Raw genomic sequence first — 18,455 nt, forward strand, 5'->3', positions numbered from 1 at the left:
CTTCATAAGGTCCTTTGCCGTTCTGGGATTGATTTGCACATTTCGCACCAAAGTACGTTCATCACTAGGAGACAGAATGCGTCTCCTTCCTGAGCGGTATGACGGCTGTGTGGTCCCATGGTGTTTATACTTGCGTACTATTGTTTGTACAGATGAACGTGGTACCTTCAGGCGCTTGGAAATTGCTCCCGAGGATGAACCAGACTTGTGGAGGTCTACATTTTTTTTCTGGGGTCTTGGCTGATTGCTTTTGATTTTCCCATGATGTCAAGCAAAGAGGCACTGAGTTTGAAGGTAGGCCTTGAAATGCATCCACAGGTACACCTTCCAATTGACTCAAATTATGTCAATTAGCCTATCAGAAGCTTCTAAAGCCATGACATCATTTTCTGGAATTTTCCAAGCTGTTTAAAGTAGAGGTCAACCTATTATGATTTTTCAACGCCGATACCGATTATTGGAGGACCAAAAAAGACGATACCGATTAATCGGCCGATTTATAAAAAATAAAAAAGTTTTTATTTGTAATAATGACAATTACAACAATACTGAATTAACACTTATTTTAACTTAATATAATACATCAATAAAATCAATTTAGCCTCAAGTAGATAATGAAACATGTTCAATTTGGTTTAAATAATGCAAAAACAAAGTTGGAAAAGAACGTAAAAGTGCAATATGTGCTATGTAAGAAAGCTAACGTTTCAGTACCTTGCTCAGAACATGAGAACATATGAAAGCTGGTGGTTCCTTTTAACATGAGTGTTCAATATTCCCAGGTAAGAAGTTTTAGGTTGTAGTTATTATAGGACTATTTCCCTCTATACCATTTGTATTTAATTAACCTTTGACTATTGGATGTTCTTATAGGCACTTTAGTATTGCCAGTGTAACAGTATAGCTTCCGTCCCTCTCCTCGCTCCTCCCTGGGCTCGAACCAGCAACACAACGACAACAGCCACCACATCGAAGCAGTGTTACCCATGCAGAGCAAGGGAAACAACCACCCCAAGGCTCAGAGCGAGTGAAGTTTGAAACGCTATTAGCGCGTGCTAACTAGCCAGCCATTTCACTTCGGTCACACCAGCCTCATCTCGGGAGTTGATAGGTTTGAAGTCATAAACAGCGCAATGCTTGATGCACAACAAAGAGCTGCTGGCAAAACGCACGAAAGTGCTGTTTGAATGAATGTTTACGCGCCTGCTTCTGCCTACCACCGCTCAGTCAGATACTTAGATACTTGTATGCTTGTATGCTCAGTCAGATTATATGCAACACACGACACGCTAGATAATATCTAGTAATATCATCAACCATGTGTAGTTAACTAGTGATTATGATTGATTGTTTTTGTAAGGTTGCAAGATTGGATCCCCCGAACTGACAATGTGAAAATCTTTCTGCCCCTGAACGACGCAGTTAACCCACCGTTCCTAGGCCGTCATTGAAAATAACTGACTTGCCTAGTTAAATAAAGATTAAATAAATAAAAGGGGAAAAAAATCGGCAAATCGGCGCCCAAAAATACCGATTTCCGATTGTTATGAAAACTTAAAATCGGCCCTAACTAATTGGCCATTCCGATTAATCGGTCGACCTCTGGTTTAAAGGCACAGTCAACTTAGTGTATGTAAACTTCTGGGCCACTGGAATTGTGATACAGTGAATTATAAGTGAAATAATCTGTCTGTAAACAATTGTTGGAAAAACGACTTGTGTCATACACAAAGTAGATGTCCTAATCGACCTTCCAAAACTATAGTTTGTTAACAAGACATTTGTGAAGTGGTTGAAAAACGAGTTTTAATGACTCCAACCTAAGTGTATGTAAACTTCTGACTAACTGTAATTAGTATATAATAATAGCACAATTAATTGACCTACACTACAAATTCAACAACATTTTTAACACATCTGATTAGTACATAATAAATTAATTGACAATAACATAATAATTTTGATCTGATCACGCTCATAAAATCACCTTGTCTCTCTCTATTCAAGTTAGCATAACAAGTTAGCTATATTCTAGAGTACATTCGTTTAATGGATGGGAATGTGAAGTGCACATTTAGACTGTTTGGCTTGGTTGTATAACATCAAAGCGGTATTTATTATAATCCTCAATGTCTCATCTTTCAGAAATTTAGTCCTCTTAATACCTGTTGATGCCAGGAGTTCCTCTAGAGGAACGCCACCCCCCCCCCCCCCCCCGTTCAGCTCAAACCGTGGCGCATGGAACGCAAAAATATTCTTAGAAATATTTAACCTCCACACATTAACAAGTCCAATAGCTCAAATGAAAGATAAACACCTTGTTCATCTACCCAGCATGTCAGATTTTTTAAATGTTTTACGGCGAAAACACACCACATATTTATATTAGACCACCACCGAAACAAAGACAAGAGGCAGCCATTTTGTCCCAGAAAATATAAAATTATAAAAGCAGGATTAAAAAATAAATCATTCACTAACCTTTTGAAAATCTTCATCAGATGACAGTAATAGGACATGTTACACAGTACATTTTTTTTTTCTTCAATAATATGCCATTTATATCCATAAATGTCCATTTACATTGAGTTCATGTTCAGAAATTACTCAAAAATGTCCGCAGGAAATCTAGGTAGCGCGGCAAGATAACGTAAATAGACATCATAAACTTTGACTAAATATACATGTTCTACATATAGTTAGAAAGATACACTGCTTCTTTATGCAATCGCTTTGTTACATTTATTTTTAACGTTACAGAAATCGCACACTATTCAATATTCTGAGACGGCGCTCAGATATAAGCTACATTTCTCCGTAATGTTGGAGTCAACAGAAACACAGATTTCAGCATAAATATTCCCTTACCTTCGATGGTCTTCGTTCAGAATGTTCTGGAAGGCTTCATACTTACCCAATACATCGTTTGGTTTCAAGTCTTGCGTCTTTGTATTAGCTACTGCTAATAACATCAGCTGAAATGCACCCAAAATGTCCTCTGGTCCGGAAAAGTTGCGCATCAAAACTTCAAAATTACATATTATATGTCGACTAAACAGGTCAAACTAAGTGCAGAAGCAAGCTTTATGATGTTTTAAACACACAAAACAAATTTCAATTCAACCGGTCATTGTTTGCCCTTCTACTGACTACTGGAACAAAGGAATGGCTGTGACCAATTTGCGCCCTAACGCACAGGTTTTTTCTCGCGGCACTTACTCAAATCACTCCCATAGGGCCAATTCTCGCGGGATTTGAACGATTAAACGCTCTACAGAATGAGGACATCTAGTGGAAGACATAGAAAGTGTCCCCAGATCCATAAGTGGTTGGGAAGGGTGGGGGCGATGACGTCAAAGTTGCTCCAACTTTCATGACCACAAAACTAGTTTGGAAGAATGCCTGCCCTGTGAGTTCTGCTATACTTACAGACATAATTCCAACGGGTTTAGAAGCTTTAGAGTGTTTTCTATCCAATAATAATTATTATATGCATATATTAGCAATTTTTGACAAAAGAAAATTCAGTTTACTAGGGGTACCCAATTCCTCCAAAGGGGGCATAAGTCAGCCATATCCTCAACAGGTTTTAATTTACAGTATTTCCCACACTCAGACAATTTTATTTTTTAAGTTGCCCAATTAGCGGGAGGCATGGGGCATCTTCTTGTCGCTCGCGGTGCTAAAGTTCAGAATGGCTGTCAGTCAGAACCCACACAGAGCTGTGAAGAGGAGACCCTGAGCTCTGACGTCATGTATAGAATGTTAATGTACAGCCACTGCGTTCCAATTTGGGCGCTGATCAATGTAAAGGGTTAATTAATAACCATTTTATGGAACAATGATTTGAACATTTTAGACGGATCAGGGAGTTCTATAGTAGTCTGAGGTTATTATCTCCACTGAATGAGTGCTGTGTGAATACATAACATGTATTTGTTGTGTATTATAATAATTGGAAAGTTGCAGAACTTTTTCTCCTTTTTCTTTTCAGGGGGTTTGATCAGCTTAACCACACCTGCGTGCTTAGCCTCGGGATCCACCGCCACCCTTAACAGCTCCCCCTCCACCACCTCTCTCACCACATGGCAGAACAGCATCACCACCGTCCCCCTGGTCCCTTTCACTGTCCCAAAGACTCCAGGCAGCACCACCACCCCTAAAACCACGCCTCCCGAAGTCACTTCCTCCATACCAGGCTCCAAGTCTTTCAACACCAGTAAAGTTAATCTCTCACCCGCTGAGACAAATAGCGGAACGTACACTTTGAAGATTGTTCCTCAGACGGGTAACAAGGAGCCCATCATCATCAAGTGTCCCAAGGTGCCAGCCCAGCCAGCCCAGGGCTCCTCCAAGGTCATGCCTATAGTAGGGGGCTTTACTGTGCTGCAGCCATCCCCGAAAACCACAGTAATTACTGTCAAATTCCCCACGAAGACTGTTATGGAAACAGGTGTCCAAGCTGCCACCACCACCACAGTGGACTCCAATGTAGACTGTAAGGTCACGTCTGAGCTGTATAATTGGATGCTGCCTTGCCAGAAAAGCACAAAAACCCCTGTAAGCCACAAGTTTAAATTTATTAAAGCTGACACTATCTCCACAACAGACTCCAGTACAGATCCTAAGATCCAGCCTGAGGTGGGACGAGTGCCCCTCAAAATCCTCAGACCCCCTATAACCCTGGTTCCAAAGACAGATGCAACTTCGACACCTATCTCGTCAGCGGACTCCAATGTAGACCCCAAGCTCTTTCCTAGGATGGCTTGTGTCAATCAACCCCACCAGACCTGGACAGGACGGCCGAAGAAGAGGAGGAAGGAGGTTGAGGTTGTGGATCCGGTGGAGGATGAGGACGACTCTGACGACATGGACGAGGGGACGGATGAGGAGACGGACAACTCATCTGACGAGACGGATTGTGTTAATTCCTGTGTTAATGAAGAGGATCTCATCGTCATCAGTGTAAGAACTCTTTAAGCTTTATCCAAGACACGTCTGTTTTCATATTCCGTCACCTAAACAGTAGAGTAGTCTGTCCCTTTCTTGATTTGTCTTATTTGTGTGGGTAGGCCCGGGCTAATTTAGATGTTAGTTTGCAGTTTGCACCCCATGATAGCGCTCCTTTCTGTCGTGTCCTGTAGAAGCAGCTGAAGCACAAACACAACGTGCTGGAGAGGCATCGACGCTCCGAGCTCCAGGGACGCTTCCAGCAGCTGAGGGAAACACTGGAACTTGACGAGAAAGCTGCTAAAATTAAAATCCTCAACGACGTAAGCACCAATAAGTCAATAAAATCCCTTGAAATAAAGGGTGCTTCCCAAATGGCACCATATTCCCTATATAGTGCACTACTTTTGACTAGTGATGGGGGGCGGGGGGTTGATACAGTTGCATATCGCAATGTTATTTTGGACGATATTATACTGAACAAAACTATAAATGCAACAATTTCAACCATTTTACTGAGTTAGCGTTCATATAAGAACATTAGTCAGTTGAAATAAATTCATTAGGTCCTATGGATTTCACATGACTGGGCAGGGGAGCAGCCATTGGTGGGCCTCGGAGAGCATAGCTCCACCAATTTGGGATCCAGGTCCACCTACTGGGGAGCCAGGCCCACCTACTGAGAAGGTCTGCGGTTTTGAAGACGGTTTGACATACTGACAAATTCTCTAAAATGACGACGGAGGTGGCAGTTCTGGTGGATATTCCTGCAGTCAGCATGTTAACTGCACGCTCCCTCAACTTGAGACATCAGTGGCATTGTATTGTGTGACAAAACTGCACATTTTAGTGGCCTTTTATTGTCCCCAGCACAAAGTGCACCTGTGTAATGATAATGCTGTTTTAATCAGCTTCTTGATATGCCACACCTGTCAGGTGGAGGAATTATCTTGGGGAAGGAGAAATGCTCACTAACAGGGATGTGAACAGATTAGTGCACAACATTTGAGAGAAATAAGCTTTTGGAACATTTCTGGGATCTTTTTTTCAGTTCATGAAACATGGGACCAGTATATATCGATACTTTGACCCCAAGTATCGACTTGTAGCGTTACCTGTCGATAGTCGGCTGTACTGTTATTTTTCATCCCATAGCTTGTTCTCCATCTTATTTTTTAAAAGTGAGCCAACCTGTTTTCAGCACTTTTATTTCCATGACAGATGGCTCTCTCTTGTCTCTCTGCAGCAGACATAGTGAGCAATATGTTTGGAACATCAAATCATAATAAAATCCAAGTATCAAATCGCAATACATATAGAATAGTTAGAATCACAATACATATAGAATAGTTAGAATCACAATACATATAGTATCAGCACCTAAGTACTGTGATAATATCATATCGTGAGGTCCCTAGCAATTACCAGCTTTACTTTTGACCAAAGCCCTATGGCACTATACAGTGGGACAAAAAAGTATTTAGTCAGCCACCAATTGTGCAAGTTCTCCCACTTAAAAAGATGAGAGAGGCCTGTAATTTTCATCATAGGTACACTTTAACTATGACAGACAAAATGAGATTTTTTTCTCTCCAGAAAATCACATTGTAGGATTTTTTATGAATTTATTTGCAAATTATGGTGGAAAATAAGTATTTGGTCACCTACAAACAAGCAAGATTTCTGGCTCTCACAGACCTGTAACTTCTTCTTTAAGAGGCTCCTCTGTCCTCCACTCGTTTACCTGTATTAATGGCACCTGTTTGAACTTGTTATCAGTATAAAAGACACCTGTCCACAACCTCAAACAGTCACACTCCAAACTCCACTATGGCCAAGACCAAAGAGCTGTCAAAGGACACCAGAAACAAAATTGTAGACCTGCACCAGGCTGGGAAGACTGAATCTGCAATAGGATAGCAGCTTGGTTTGAAGAAATCAACTGTGGGAGCAATTATTAGGAAATGGAAGACATACAAGACCACTGATAGTCTCCCTCGATCTGGGGCTCCACGCAAGATCTCACCCCGTGGGGTCAAAATGATCACAAGAACGGTGAGCAAAAATCCCAGAACCACACAGGTGGACCTAGTGAATGACCTGCAGAGAGCTGGGACCAAAGTAACAAAGCCTACCATCAGTAACACACTACGCCGCCAGGGACTCAAATCCTGCAGTGCCAGACGTGTCCCCCTGCTTAAGCCAGTACATGTCCAGGCCCGTCTGAAGTTTGCTAGAGAGCATTTGGATGATCCAGAAGAAGATTGGGAGAATGTCATATGGTCAGATGAAACCAAAATATAACTTTTTGGTAAAAACTCAACTCGTCGTGTTTGGAGGACAAAGAATTCTGAGTTGCATCCAAAGAACACCATACCTACTGTGAAGCATGGGGGTGGAAACATCATGCTTTGGGGCTGTTTTTCTGCAAAGGGACCAGGACGACTGATCCGTGTAAAGGAAAGAATGAATGGGGCCATGTATCGTGAGATTTTGAGTGAAAACCTCCTTCCATCAGCAAGGGCATTGAAGATGAAACGTGGCTGGGTCTTTCAGCATGACAATGATCCCAAGCACACCGCCCGGGCAACGAAGGAGTGGCTTCGTAAGAAGCATTTCAAGGTCCTGGAGTGGCCTAGCCAGTCTCCAGAGCTCAACCCCATAGAAAATCTTTAGAGGGAGTTGAAAGTCCGTGTTGCCCAGCAACAGCCCCAAAACATCACTGCTCTAGAGGAGATCTGCATGGAGGAATGGGCCAAAATACCAGCAACAGTGTGTGAAAACTTTGAAGACTTACAGAAAACGTTTGAACTCTGTCATTGCCAACAAAGGGTATATAACAAAGTATTGAGAAACTTTTGTTATTGACCAAATACTTATTTTCCACCATAATTTGCAAATTCATAAAAAATCCTACAATGTCCTACAATCTCATTTTGTCTGTCATAGTTGAAGTGTACCTATGATGACAATTACAGGCCTCTCTCATATTTTTAAGTGGGAGAACTTGCACAATTGGTGGCTGACTAAATACTTTTTTGCCCCACTGTATATGGAATAGGTTGCGATTTGGGACTCATAAAAGGTATTATTTGTGTATATTGTGGCCTATCAGAGCGGCGCTCTAGTTTTGTTTTCGTTGAAGCAACCATCCTCAATAGATAACAAGTCAACTCTGTTATTTAACCAGGCCAAGGAGGAGATCCAGGTCTTGACAAAGAAAAGCACCAACGTGGAGAAGCTGAGGAGTTCGCTGACCCTGGAGAGAGCAGTTCACGTCAAGAAGATGTCCCAGTTAACTGGTAATAATGGACATTACATTTGACCCCCCCCCCACCTCTCCATTTCCTCTTATGTACTTCCTCTCTCCTCCTGTAACATGGGTTTGCGACAACTAATGTAAAAAAAAAGAAAAAAAAAAGGTCTTTGTGGATGAATGCATTTGACTGATTGATTGTACATTCAACCAACGTGTTTCCTCCACAGGAGAGTCTGAGGAGCAGATACTGACGAACATCAAGTACATCGGTTCCCAGCAGAAGATCGAGAAGCTGCACATCAACTGGAAGAAAGAAGGGAAAGTCTCCTCTGCTGTCTCGTCTTCCTCAGTTGTCTCCACCTGCGGTGAGTCTGAGCAGAGGCCAAGGCCTGGTCCCCTGTCAAAGAGGACCACAGAAGAGGCTCAGGGGGGTAAGAGCATGGGAGGAGTGACAGCAGAAACGGAGGAGGACAGGGATGAGGTGGTGGACCTTCTGGAGGACACGGAGGACGAGAAAACCGACAACTCCTCGGATGAGACCGAGGATTCTGACGTTGACGACGACAAAAACTACAACGCTAAAGGGCACGTCATCAATACCATCAGTGTAAGAAATAATTGATTATTTGGTTTCTGTTGATTAGATCTCTTCCCTTGAGAATTGTCTTTTTTTACCGTTTTCTTTATCTCGTTATGACTCATCTGTCTTTCAGGATGTGGAGGAAAGCTTGCTAGAGGATGAGCCTGTGGACATTGAGAGTGTGGAGGACAATGCAAAGAAGAACACCACTCCACAATTGAAGGAAAAACGCACTAAAGAGGTGGAACAACCTTTTATTCCTTCCTTCAAATATGGTTATGCTGTGATTTCAGTGTCCATGGTTGTAATTTGCGGTCTTTTTGGTTCAATGTTGCCATTAGCACTGGAACTTGCACAACAAATATGAGAGACAACGCTGTACTGAGTTTCGGAAGAGCTTTAAAGCCCTGATAGAGACTTTGGACCTTGGCAACCCGGCACCTACTAATGTTTTCATCCTAGGGCAGGTAAGACTACCGATGCATCCCAAATGTCACCCTGTTCCCTATATAGTGCACTACTTTTGACCAGTGCCCATAGGACCCATAACACCTCAGTGCTTGCCTACGCTCTCCAGAGAACTCTTGTATCACATGATTTACCATGCCATACGGTACATTTCAATAGGTGGTGTATGTATCCACATTACATGGATGCCATTATATTACTCCCAAGTGGCACTGCGGTCGGTCTAAGGCACTACATCTCAGTGCTAGACTGGTTCGATCCTGGGCTGTATCACAACTGGCCGTGATTTGGAGTCCCATAGGGCGGCGCACAATTGGCCCAGGGTCGTCCGGGTTAAGGGAGGGTTTAGCCGGTGTAGGGCGTCATTGTAAATAAGAATTTGTTCTCGACTGACTTGCCTTGTTAAATAAAGGTTCAATAAAACATAATAAACATGATACAACTTTAATCAAATGTATACGTCCTCCAGCGATTAAAAAAAAAAAGATATATTTTTTATAAATGTTTTACTTTCTAAAACATTTACTGTTGAAAAACCTTTCCCAGGTATAGATACAGTAAAGTACACGCACTAAAGGGTAAAAAAAAAAAATTATATATATTTTTGGGACACAACTGCAAACTTCAAGGAGTTGGTCTGATGGGGATTCGTGATGTCATCGGCATCCCTCCTTGCTTGAGGAACAACAGAGGAGCAGTAGAGAACAAACGAGGAAAAGCTCACCCCTCTTCTGCCATGTCATGATGATACTTGGTCCACTTATTAAGATGTGCCTTTTGTTAAGTAAATTAGGTGATCAACGAGCTGAAAAGGAGACTGGAGTGAGACTTTCAATATTGATTGTTGGGAGTGTTAAGTAAAATAAGCTATGGCCATTTCAATTCTTCTTGATGATTTTGTTTAGGAAATGATTGTCATATTCAGGGAAGTTAGCAGACTAATTCATTGCCGCTGCCTTGTGACATACAGTACCTCCCAGAACTGCATCAAGTTTTATTTAGTAAGTAACCTCTTCAATAAATGATACCAAGTATTGTCTGTTATTTAACAGGCCCGAAAACAAGTCATTGACCTGAGAGACAAATGCGAACGCCTGGAAAAACTGAAGAGTGCGCTGACCGAAGAACGAGCTGCTTATATCAAGAAAATCTCCCAGAAATCTGGTAATGGGCCTTACATTTGACTATCGTCTCCTCTCCAGTCTCTTCCTCCGGTAACACTGGCCTGCTGTCTCTCTACAGGAAAGACAGAGGAGCTCATCCTCAGGAAACTTCAGGACATCTCTACCAAACAGAAGAACATGGACGTGATGTTCAAAGGGAAGCGGAGAGCGGCGTCCTCAGCCCCCTCGTCATCAGTCTTACCCAATAAAGCCATCTCACCCAGCAGCACTCAACAGCCTAAGCCAAAATCCCTGGCTCCCGGTCTGAAGTTAAAGGTGGTACCCACCCCTGTCCCACACTCTATCCCCCCACAGCCTGCACCCAAACAACCCAAGACAAGTCCCATCATCTCCCCACCATCCAGGAAACCCCTCTCAACGTGTCGTTCTCCAGGTGAAAGGACAAGACCTAACATCCTGTCTCGCAGGAAACCACAACCTCCCCTAGGTAAGTCACCCCTCCCTCTGACCGTGTTGCTGTCTAGCTGCACCAAATGGGTCAGGCTGACTGCAGATCTAGAGACTGAACTTCCATGGGAAGAAATAAAGCACTGTCAATAATTTGCATTTTGTTTTTCTGCCTCCCCAACAGATTCCCCACCTGTTCATGCTCGGTTTCTCCCTCCTCAAATGCTGTCTATAGTGGGGGGAGTGATACCATCTCAGCAGGGGATCACTAAGAGCACAATGCAGCCTGCCAGTTCTCTGCTGCCGGTAGGACGTGTCACTGGAATCGAAATGCAACAGTCTCTAATACCAGGTAGGCTTTCAGTGACTCAATGTACTCAAAGTTGCATACCACTTTTTTTTGTTGATTTTGATTCTGATTCTTCTTAAATTTCTTTTTTTAGGTGTCGCTTCAGTTACCATCTGTATCCCCTCAATGTCACAACCCATTTCTCTCACTCCACCTCGTAATATCCTCAACAGGGGAGGTAACTTCCGACACGTTTTCACCGCTTGGATGTAGATATCTATGAATCTGATTAGGTTAGCTGAATGTTATGCCATTGAGACAAAACCTTTATTTTGTTTCCTATTTTTCAGTTCCTCATATCGCCAATGTGATTTCACTGGTCAAAGCCCCTCCACGTGTGTCAGGGGGAGCTCCGAGGAGGCCATCTCCAGTGAAGGGTAAGGGAAGTGGACTGGAGGACGGGGAGGTGCTGGGGAAGCAGCTGGACCACTCTGGAGACGGTGTAAAGATCAACGACGCAGACGGGAACTCGGATGAGGAGGACGAAGACAACGAAGAAGGTGACGTTGAAGACGAGAGTCTGACGTCTCTCCTCAACGAGATCGTCTTCCTCAACCAGCAGATGACCACAGACAACATCAGCCCCAGTGGTCTTCCAGTGGTCACCCACAAACCAGCCACTGAGCCTGGGGAGGTTGGTACGGACCGGTCCTCACCACCACCACCACCGCAGGCAGAGAAGGAAATCATCAGAGATGGAGATGACGAGCGCTCCCTCAGCCCCTTGTTTCTGAGACTTGACGAGGACCTTCTGGGGCTGAAAGAGAGACAAGGCCAGGATGAGGCTTCCAAAGGCCCAGGCCTGCCAGTGCCACAGGCAGAGGACCTTAAAGTGGGTTCTGGATCCAACGAGAAACCATCAGACACAGGTTTTGCTCCTGCTCCGATTGTCAATGGGCACAGCCCACAAGGACCAACATGCACTGCAAAAGGTCACGGTGTACTTCAAAAGGCGTTGACCCCGCCTCCACTGCTGCAGATGAAAGTTGGCGTGGCCAAGGTGCTGGAGACCAATGATATGCTGGGGGATGCCCTAGCCCCGCCCCCGCTACTGCAGATGAGGCCAATGCCGAGGCTAGCCCCACTAGGACTAAAGAGCAACCCTCAGACGTAGAACTAAGCACTAACTAACTCGGGGTCAATGTTGTAGCCATCTCTCCTCAAGACCCTTACTCACATGGGTCGTAATCATTTGTCACCAAACTGACTGAAACAGGGTTGGACTTCTACCTGAACTTGTCCAATAAGAAATGTTCATTTTTGTTTTTCTGTTGCAAAAAGTTTCGCCACGATGTGCTGTAATAAATATGACCCTTATGTGGCTCAACCAATCAGGGATAACTACATTTAAAGGTACAATGTAGCCGTTTTTATCTCTGTCAAATCATTTCTTGGTAACAATTAAGTAGCTTACAATGATTGTTTTCAGTCAAAAATAGTTTCTTAGCAAAGAGCAATTTCTTATGCAAATTTGCTAGGAGAAAACGAGCGGTTATTGGTATATTAACTTATTTATTTCCTGGTGACGTCAACAGGCAGGCCTACCAAAATGGGTAGAAATGTATATTCAAACCACTCTTATACTAAAAGCGCATGATCAGAATTTTCACAACTTCACAGTATTAATCCAACCTCATAGTGTGTAAATATATCTAAAACACAGGGCCTTTGAGATCCTTGTAAAGAACTGTTTTTATTTATGTCTTCTGCACATTTGTTTTGTTTTATAAGTGGCACTACCTAACGTGCCTATTGGATATCCAAAGATGTTTGTTTGTATCAATATATACATTGTATTGACTTGAAATGCAGACTGACATGACACTGTTCTGACAGTCAGGAGTCATGTTTTTCTCTTCAAATTAGTCGATTTGGCTACTTCAGCCACACCAGTTGGTGCAAATGTATAAAATCGAGCACACAGCCATGCAATCTCCATTGACAAACATTGGCAGTAGAATGGCCTTAAGAGCTCAGTGACTTTCAAAGTGGCACCGTCACAGAATGCCACCTTTCCAACAAGTCAGTTTGTCAAATTTCTGCCCTGCTAGAGCTGCCCCAGTCAACTAAGTGCTGTTATTGTGAAGTGGTAACGTCTAGGAGCAACAACGGCTCAGCTATGAAGTGGTAGGCCACACAAGCTCAAACAGGACCGCTGTAGCGCGTTGCGTGTAAATATAATCAGTCCTCGGCTGCAACACTCACTACTGAGTTCCAAACGGCCTCTGAAAGCAACGTCAGCACAATAACCGTTCGTTAGGAGCTTCATAAAATTAGTTTTCATGGCCGAGCAGCTGCACCACAACCAAATATCACCATGTGCAATGCCAAGTGTCCGCTGGAGTGGTGTAAAACTTGCCGCTTTGCTCTGTAGTGATGAATCACGCTTCACCATCTGGCAGTCCGACGGACTAATCTGGTTTGGCGGATGCCAGGAGAACGCTACCTACCCCATTGCATAGTTTGGTGGAGGAGGAATAGTAGTCTGGGGCTGTTTTTCATGATTCGGGCTAGGCCTCTTAGTTCCAGTGAAGGGAAATCTTATCGCTACAGCATACAATGACATTCTTCTGTGCTTCCAACTTTGTGGCAACAGTTTGGGGAAGGCCCTTTCCTGTTTCGGCATGACAATGCCCCCGTGCACAAAGCGAGGTCCATACAGAAATAGTTTGTCGATCGGTGTGGAAGAACTTTTACTAGCCTGCACAGAGCCTTGACCTCAACCCCATCGAACACCTTTGGGATGAATTGGAACGACGACTGCGAGCCAGGCCTAATCACCTAACATCAGTGCCCGACCTCACTAATGCTTTTGTGGCTGATTGAAAGAAAGTCCCTGCAGCAATGTTCCAACATCTAGTTGGGCTCCCGAGTGGCGCAGCGGTCTAAGGCACTGCATCTCCGTGCAAGAGGTCGTCACTACAGTCCCTGGTTCGAATCCAGGCTGTATCACATCCGGCCATGGTTGGAAGTCCCATAGGGCGGCACACATTTGGCCCAGCGTTGGCCGGGGTAGGCCGTCATTGTAAATAAGAATTTGTTCTTAACTGACTTGCCTAAATAAAGGTTACATAAAAAAAAAAAAAATATATATATATATATATATATAAAGCTTTCTCAGAAGAGTGGAGGCTGTTATTGCAGCAAAGGGGGGACCAACTCCATATTAATGCCCATGATTTTGGAATGAGATGTTCGACGAGCAGGTGTCCACATACTTTTGGTCATGTGTGTTTGTTTGTGTATGTAGGAGAGCATGTATATGCATACTTATAAGGGTTAAGGTTTGTCATTTTGGTCACGTAGTGTATCTAGAATCAGTTTAGCCTTTTAGATCATAAGGAATAAGCTTAAAAATGGACCCCGATCTGTTGCTTTTCTTCCCCTTATTTTAAAGAGGAGATGCAGTGAATTTCGCATAATATTAAGCTACCAGGAACTCTACATTTTAAGGGTGTCCAGTATGTTCTGGTTTTAGAGTATATATCTACCATCAGAGCAAGATGATCTGTAGACAGATAGCCGATAGTGCTGATGCTGTTTGTGTTCATAGTACTATACTGTACTGTTGAGTGTATATGATTGTTTCAGAGGCCCTGTCTCCATATTGGAGTAGAGTAGGCCCTGTCTGTCATATCTTTGTGTTTGTTGCAAGGAAAGTTCTCGGTCGTAGTGAATTAAGCCTTAAAAGTTAAGGGACATTTCATCTGTTTTTGTATGGCACGCTGTTTGCTACACTAACCACTGTGTGCACTGCAGCCAAATCTCAACCTAAACTTAATAAGCAATATCCTAATAGGTCCCTGTAGGATGAATAGGTCATTGAATCTGCAGTCCTTGTGACCTTTTTAAGAGCAGCTTTACTTGTTTAGTGATGTATGTAATAATCGGACCCTGACATTCACTATATAATAGGAGTAGAGAAGGCTGTCCCAAATGGAACACTGTTCTCTATATAGTGCACTACTTTTGGTCAAAAATAGTGCACTTTATTAGGGAATAGGGTGCCATTTGCCATTTGTTAAATTGGGGGAAATACATTTGCTGTAATTATTTTTATGCTGGTAAGAGGTAAGCTTGCAGAATTAAAAGCCAACCCTCTTGTTAAACAGCATCAATACTTTTCTTTGCTAGAAGCATGAAGTGTAGATTTAATTTCTGTATAAAGTATAAAATACATGTTTTTATAATAATAGGCCATGTAAATAATTACTTTTTTTTTCCACTTTTAAGACTGTTTTTCTTCTTCTGATAATGGAGTTGTTTTTGTAAAGGTATTTCTGATATTTTTATATGGTGTCAATAACCGTTATGTTTAGGATGTTGGCATAAGAGAAATGAAGACTCCTTGAAATAAAATCTAACAATGAATGTGGGCTGCCTAGATATACATTTCTGACGCAGTTACATTGTGTTATATGATTTGAACAGTAATATTACTATAAAGATTGAGTGACTTACTGTAACTGGACGTATTACTTTGAACATATATGAAAAGGTATTACAGGAATATTGTGAAAGAACATGCATGGGTAGCTGATCGTTAAAACGCTAAGTAATCTTCTCATGTTGGTTTCATTTGCCCTTTTTAAATATGTGGGAAGAGAGAGCTCTGACATTTTCCCAATTGACCCATGGGATCTAATTGCAAACTAATGACCTTATTCATTACCGAGCAATATCTTTAATTTCCCATGCGAAATTGAATTCGTAGCAAAATCGTATCCCAAATGGCACCCCATTTCCTATATAGTGCACTATTTCTGACCAAAGCCCTATGGGCCCCGGCCAAAAGTAGTGCGCTGTAAAGGGAATGGGGTGCGATTTGGGACGTAGCCATGATCGTCTGAAGTAATGATGCCATGGTGTGATAAAAAGCTGGGAACAAAGTTGCAGAACACTTAAAAGGTTCTCTCAAGTACAGCTGCGTTCTTCAAGGGTAAGTGTTGATCAGAACTATCTCCATGTTACTTCAGTTTTATTATACACGTTTCAGTTATTTCTTCTATGTTGTCTGAAAGTTTGCTCAAAGTTGTTTATGAATGTTAGAATGAAGACATTTATTATCATTGCTATTGTTACAAAAGTGTGATTTCATATCAGAAATTAGAGTTTTACTCTAGAGTATGTCTTTCCCAGTGTATTGCCATTTTATTATAAATGTGATTTGACTGATGATTTGAATTTGTAATTGTTTGATCTGACACATTTGTTCAATTATCAGTTGATACAGGAACTCTGTTGAAAGGAACATGTCTGAAAAGGACTCCGTCCCCAGCTGGTTATTGCGAAGAAACAGCACATTGTCAATTATTGAAGACCTTTCCCTGCCCTTAGTCCCCTTCGAGGACTGCAGCTCAACCCGCAACTACGCTGCAACCATCATTCCTCCATTCTACCATACCCTCTCACTGCTCGGTATCTTTGGAAACGTCTGTAGCCTGGTGATCTGCCTCAAACCGTCTCGACCTTGGAGTATTGGCTCCATCGGAGTACTGAACCTAGCTCTGTGTGACCTAGCGTACCTGGCCTCCATACCGCCCAGGGCTATCTATGTAAGTGAGAACTATGACTGGAGCATGGGCAGTTCACTGTGCATCCTGAGTAACATACTCCACTTTGTAGGTCTGACCTCCAGCACCATGTTTATCTGTGTTGTCAGCACCGACCGCTTCCTGGCTATTGTCTTCCCACTCGAGTCACGGATGGTCCGCACCCCCCGCAACGCTGCCCTGGTCTCACTGCTCCTATGGGCCATTACCGTCCTGCTCATTTACCTAAGCTATCCTAACATCAACTACAGGGAGCGGAAGAGCGGCATCCGCTACTGTGGAACTGTGGTGACCTCAAGGTTCAGGTACAGCGCAGCCACCTACAATCTGTTATCCTACTACTCTGTGCAGGTGTCTGTTCCCTTGCTCCTCATCATCCCTTCCTATGTGAAGATTATAGCCCGGATGAGGCATTCGCGGCAGCAGTGGGCTGCAGGCAACATGCAGGGCCGGGGGTACAAGACCATCTGGCTGATTGCAGTTTTCATAGCCAATTTCTTTGTGTGCTGGGTACCAGGGCAGTTGCTCCATATTATAGCATGCATCATCTTCTTCACGTTGTATGACCACACTAATACGTGTAGGGTGGCCAATGTTGTGAACCTCCTAGTGGAGTCATCCCAGTTACTCTACTGCCTCAATGCTATTCTGGATCCCTTTATTTTCCACATCCAAGAGGGGCTTTGGGAGCTGGTCAGTAAAGCACTAGAGTCTGTTGGTTGTAGAGTCTGTTGGGGTAATTATGCATGGAGTGGAAAGAAACATTTTGGAGGACCTCCTTCAGTCAGTGTAGTCCAACTGAGCTGAGATGTGCTTTTAGATGCATTTTGTCTGCTGCTAGAGTGATGCAGAGAAAATGTAGGCAATGATGCATGCATTTAGCCTGGTTACCAGTCTGTTCAGCTATTACATTCCACTCCAGAGACTGGGCTTTCTTAGAATATTCATATCTGTTTTTTTTTTCTTCAATCATTTATTTGTTTTGGTGACATTTTTTACAAGTATGTGGTACATTTTCACAACTCATAATACAAGACTCAAAACAGATCATCAAAAAGGCAGTTTAAAAAAAAAAAACATAATCAATTGACTAACTATTTTGGTTTGTCTACTATATACAGATTTTGAAGTCTATAGAATGGAATTGTATGTTTGTAAAGTATACAAATATATACCATACTTATATACAGTACCAGTCAAAAGTTTGCACACACCCTACTCATTCAAGGGTTTTCTTTATTTGTAATATTTTCTACATTGTAGAATAATAGTGATGAAATAACACATTTTATTTGATTTATTTCACCTTTATTTAACCAGGTAGGCAAGTTGAGAACAAGTTCTCATTTACAATTGCGACCTGGCCAAGATAAAGCATAGCAGTTCAACACATACAACGACAGAGTTACACATGGAGTAAAACAAACATACAGTCAATAATACAGTATAAACAAGTATATATACGATGTGAGCAAATGAGGTGAGATAAGGGAGGTAAAGGCAACAAAAAAAAGGTCATGGTGGCGAAGTAAATACAATATAGCAAGTAAATGGAATGGAATCATGTAGTAATCATGTAGTAACCAAAAATGTTTTTAAACATATCAAAATATATTTTAGGTTCTTCAAAGTAGCCACCCTTTGCCTTGATGACCGCTTTGCACACTCTTGGCATTCTCTCAACCAGCTTTACCTGGAATGCTTTTCCAACAGTCTTGAAGGAGTT

General features: G+C 42.5%; 2 protein-coding genes across 3 annotated transcripts in view; both read left to right on the forward strand.

The window, feature by feature from the left end:
• The window catches only part of LOC139375028 (MAX dimerization protein MGA a), a 35,271-nt gene extending 21,007 nt beyond the window's left edge, over nucleotides 1–14,264 (forward strand). For both annotated transcript variants that reach the window (XM_071116393.1, XM_071116392.1), the window contains exons 15-25: nucleotides 3,995–4,965; nucleotides 5,145–5,273; nucleotides 8,141–8,252; nucleotides 8,437–8,816; nucleotides 8,923–9,030; nucleotides 9,131–9,256; nucleotides 10,310–10,421; nucleotides 10,500–10,868; nucleotides 11,013–11,180; nucleotides 11,272–11,355; nucleotides 11,468–14,264. In XM_071116393.1, coding sequence (XP_070972494.1) covers nucleotides 3,995–4,965; nucleotides 5,145–5,273; nucleotides 8,141–8,252; nucleotides 8,437–8,816; nucleotides 8,923–9,030; nucleotides 9,131–9,256; nucleotides 10,310–10,421; nucleotides 10,500–10,868; nucleotides 11,013–11,180; nucleotides 11,272–11,355; nucleotides 11,468–12,291 — 3,383 coding nt within the window. In that variant the 3' untranslated portion in view covers nucleotides 12,292–14,264. The remainder of the gene's footprint in view (nucleotides 1–3,994; nucleotides 4,966–5,144; nucleotides 5,274–8,140; nucleotides 8,253–8,436; nucleotides 8,817–8,922; nucleotides 9,031–9,130; nucleotides 9,257–10,309; nucleotides 10,422–10,499; nucleotides 10,869–11,012; nucleotides 11,181–11,271; nucleotides 11,356–11,467) is intronic.
• Nucleotides 14,265–16,429: 2,165 nt separating this feature from the next.
• LOC139375029 (type-1 angiotensin II receptor A-like) lies at nucleotides 16,430–17,536 on the forward strand. Its single transcript, XM_071116395.1, has one exon. It carries the CDS (start codon nucleotides 16,430–16,432, stop codon nucleotides 17,534–17,536), a length of 1,107 nt encoding a protein of 368 aa, XP_070972496.1.
• Nucleotides 17,537–18,455: the final 919 nt, after the last annotated feature.

Source organism: Oncorhynchus clarkii, chromosome 19 (genome assembly GCF_045791955.1).
Source record: "Oncorhynchus clarkii lewisi isolate Uvic-CL-2024 chromosome 19, UVic_Ocla_1.0, whole genome shotgun sequence".
NCBI classification, from domain to species: Eukaryota; Metazoa; Chordata; class Actinopteri; order Salmoniformes; family Salmonidae; genus Oncorhynchus; species Oncorhynchus clarkii.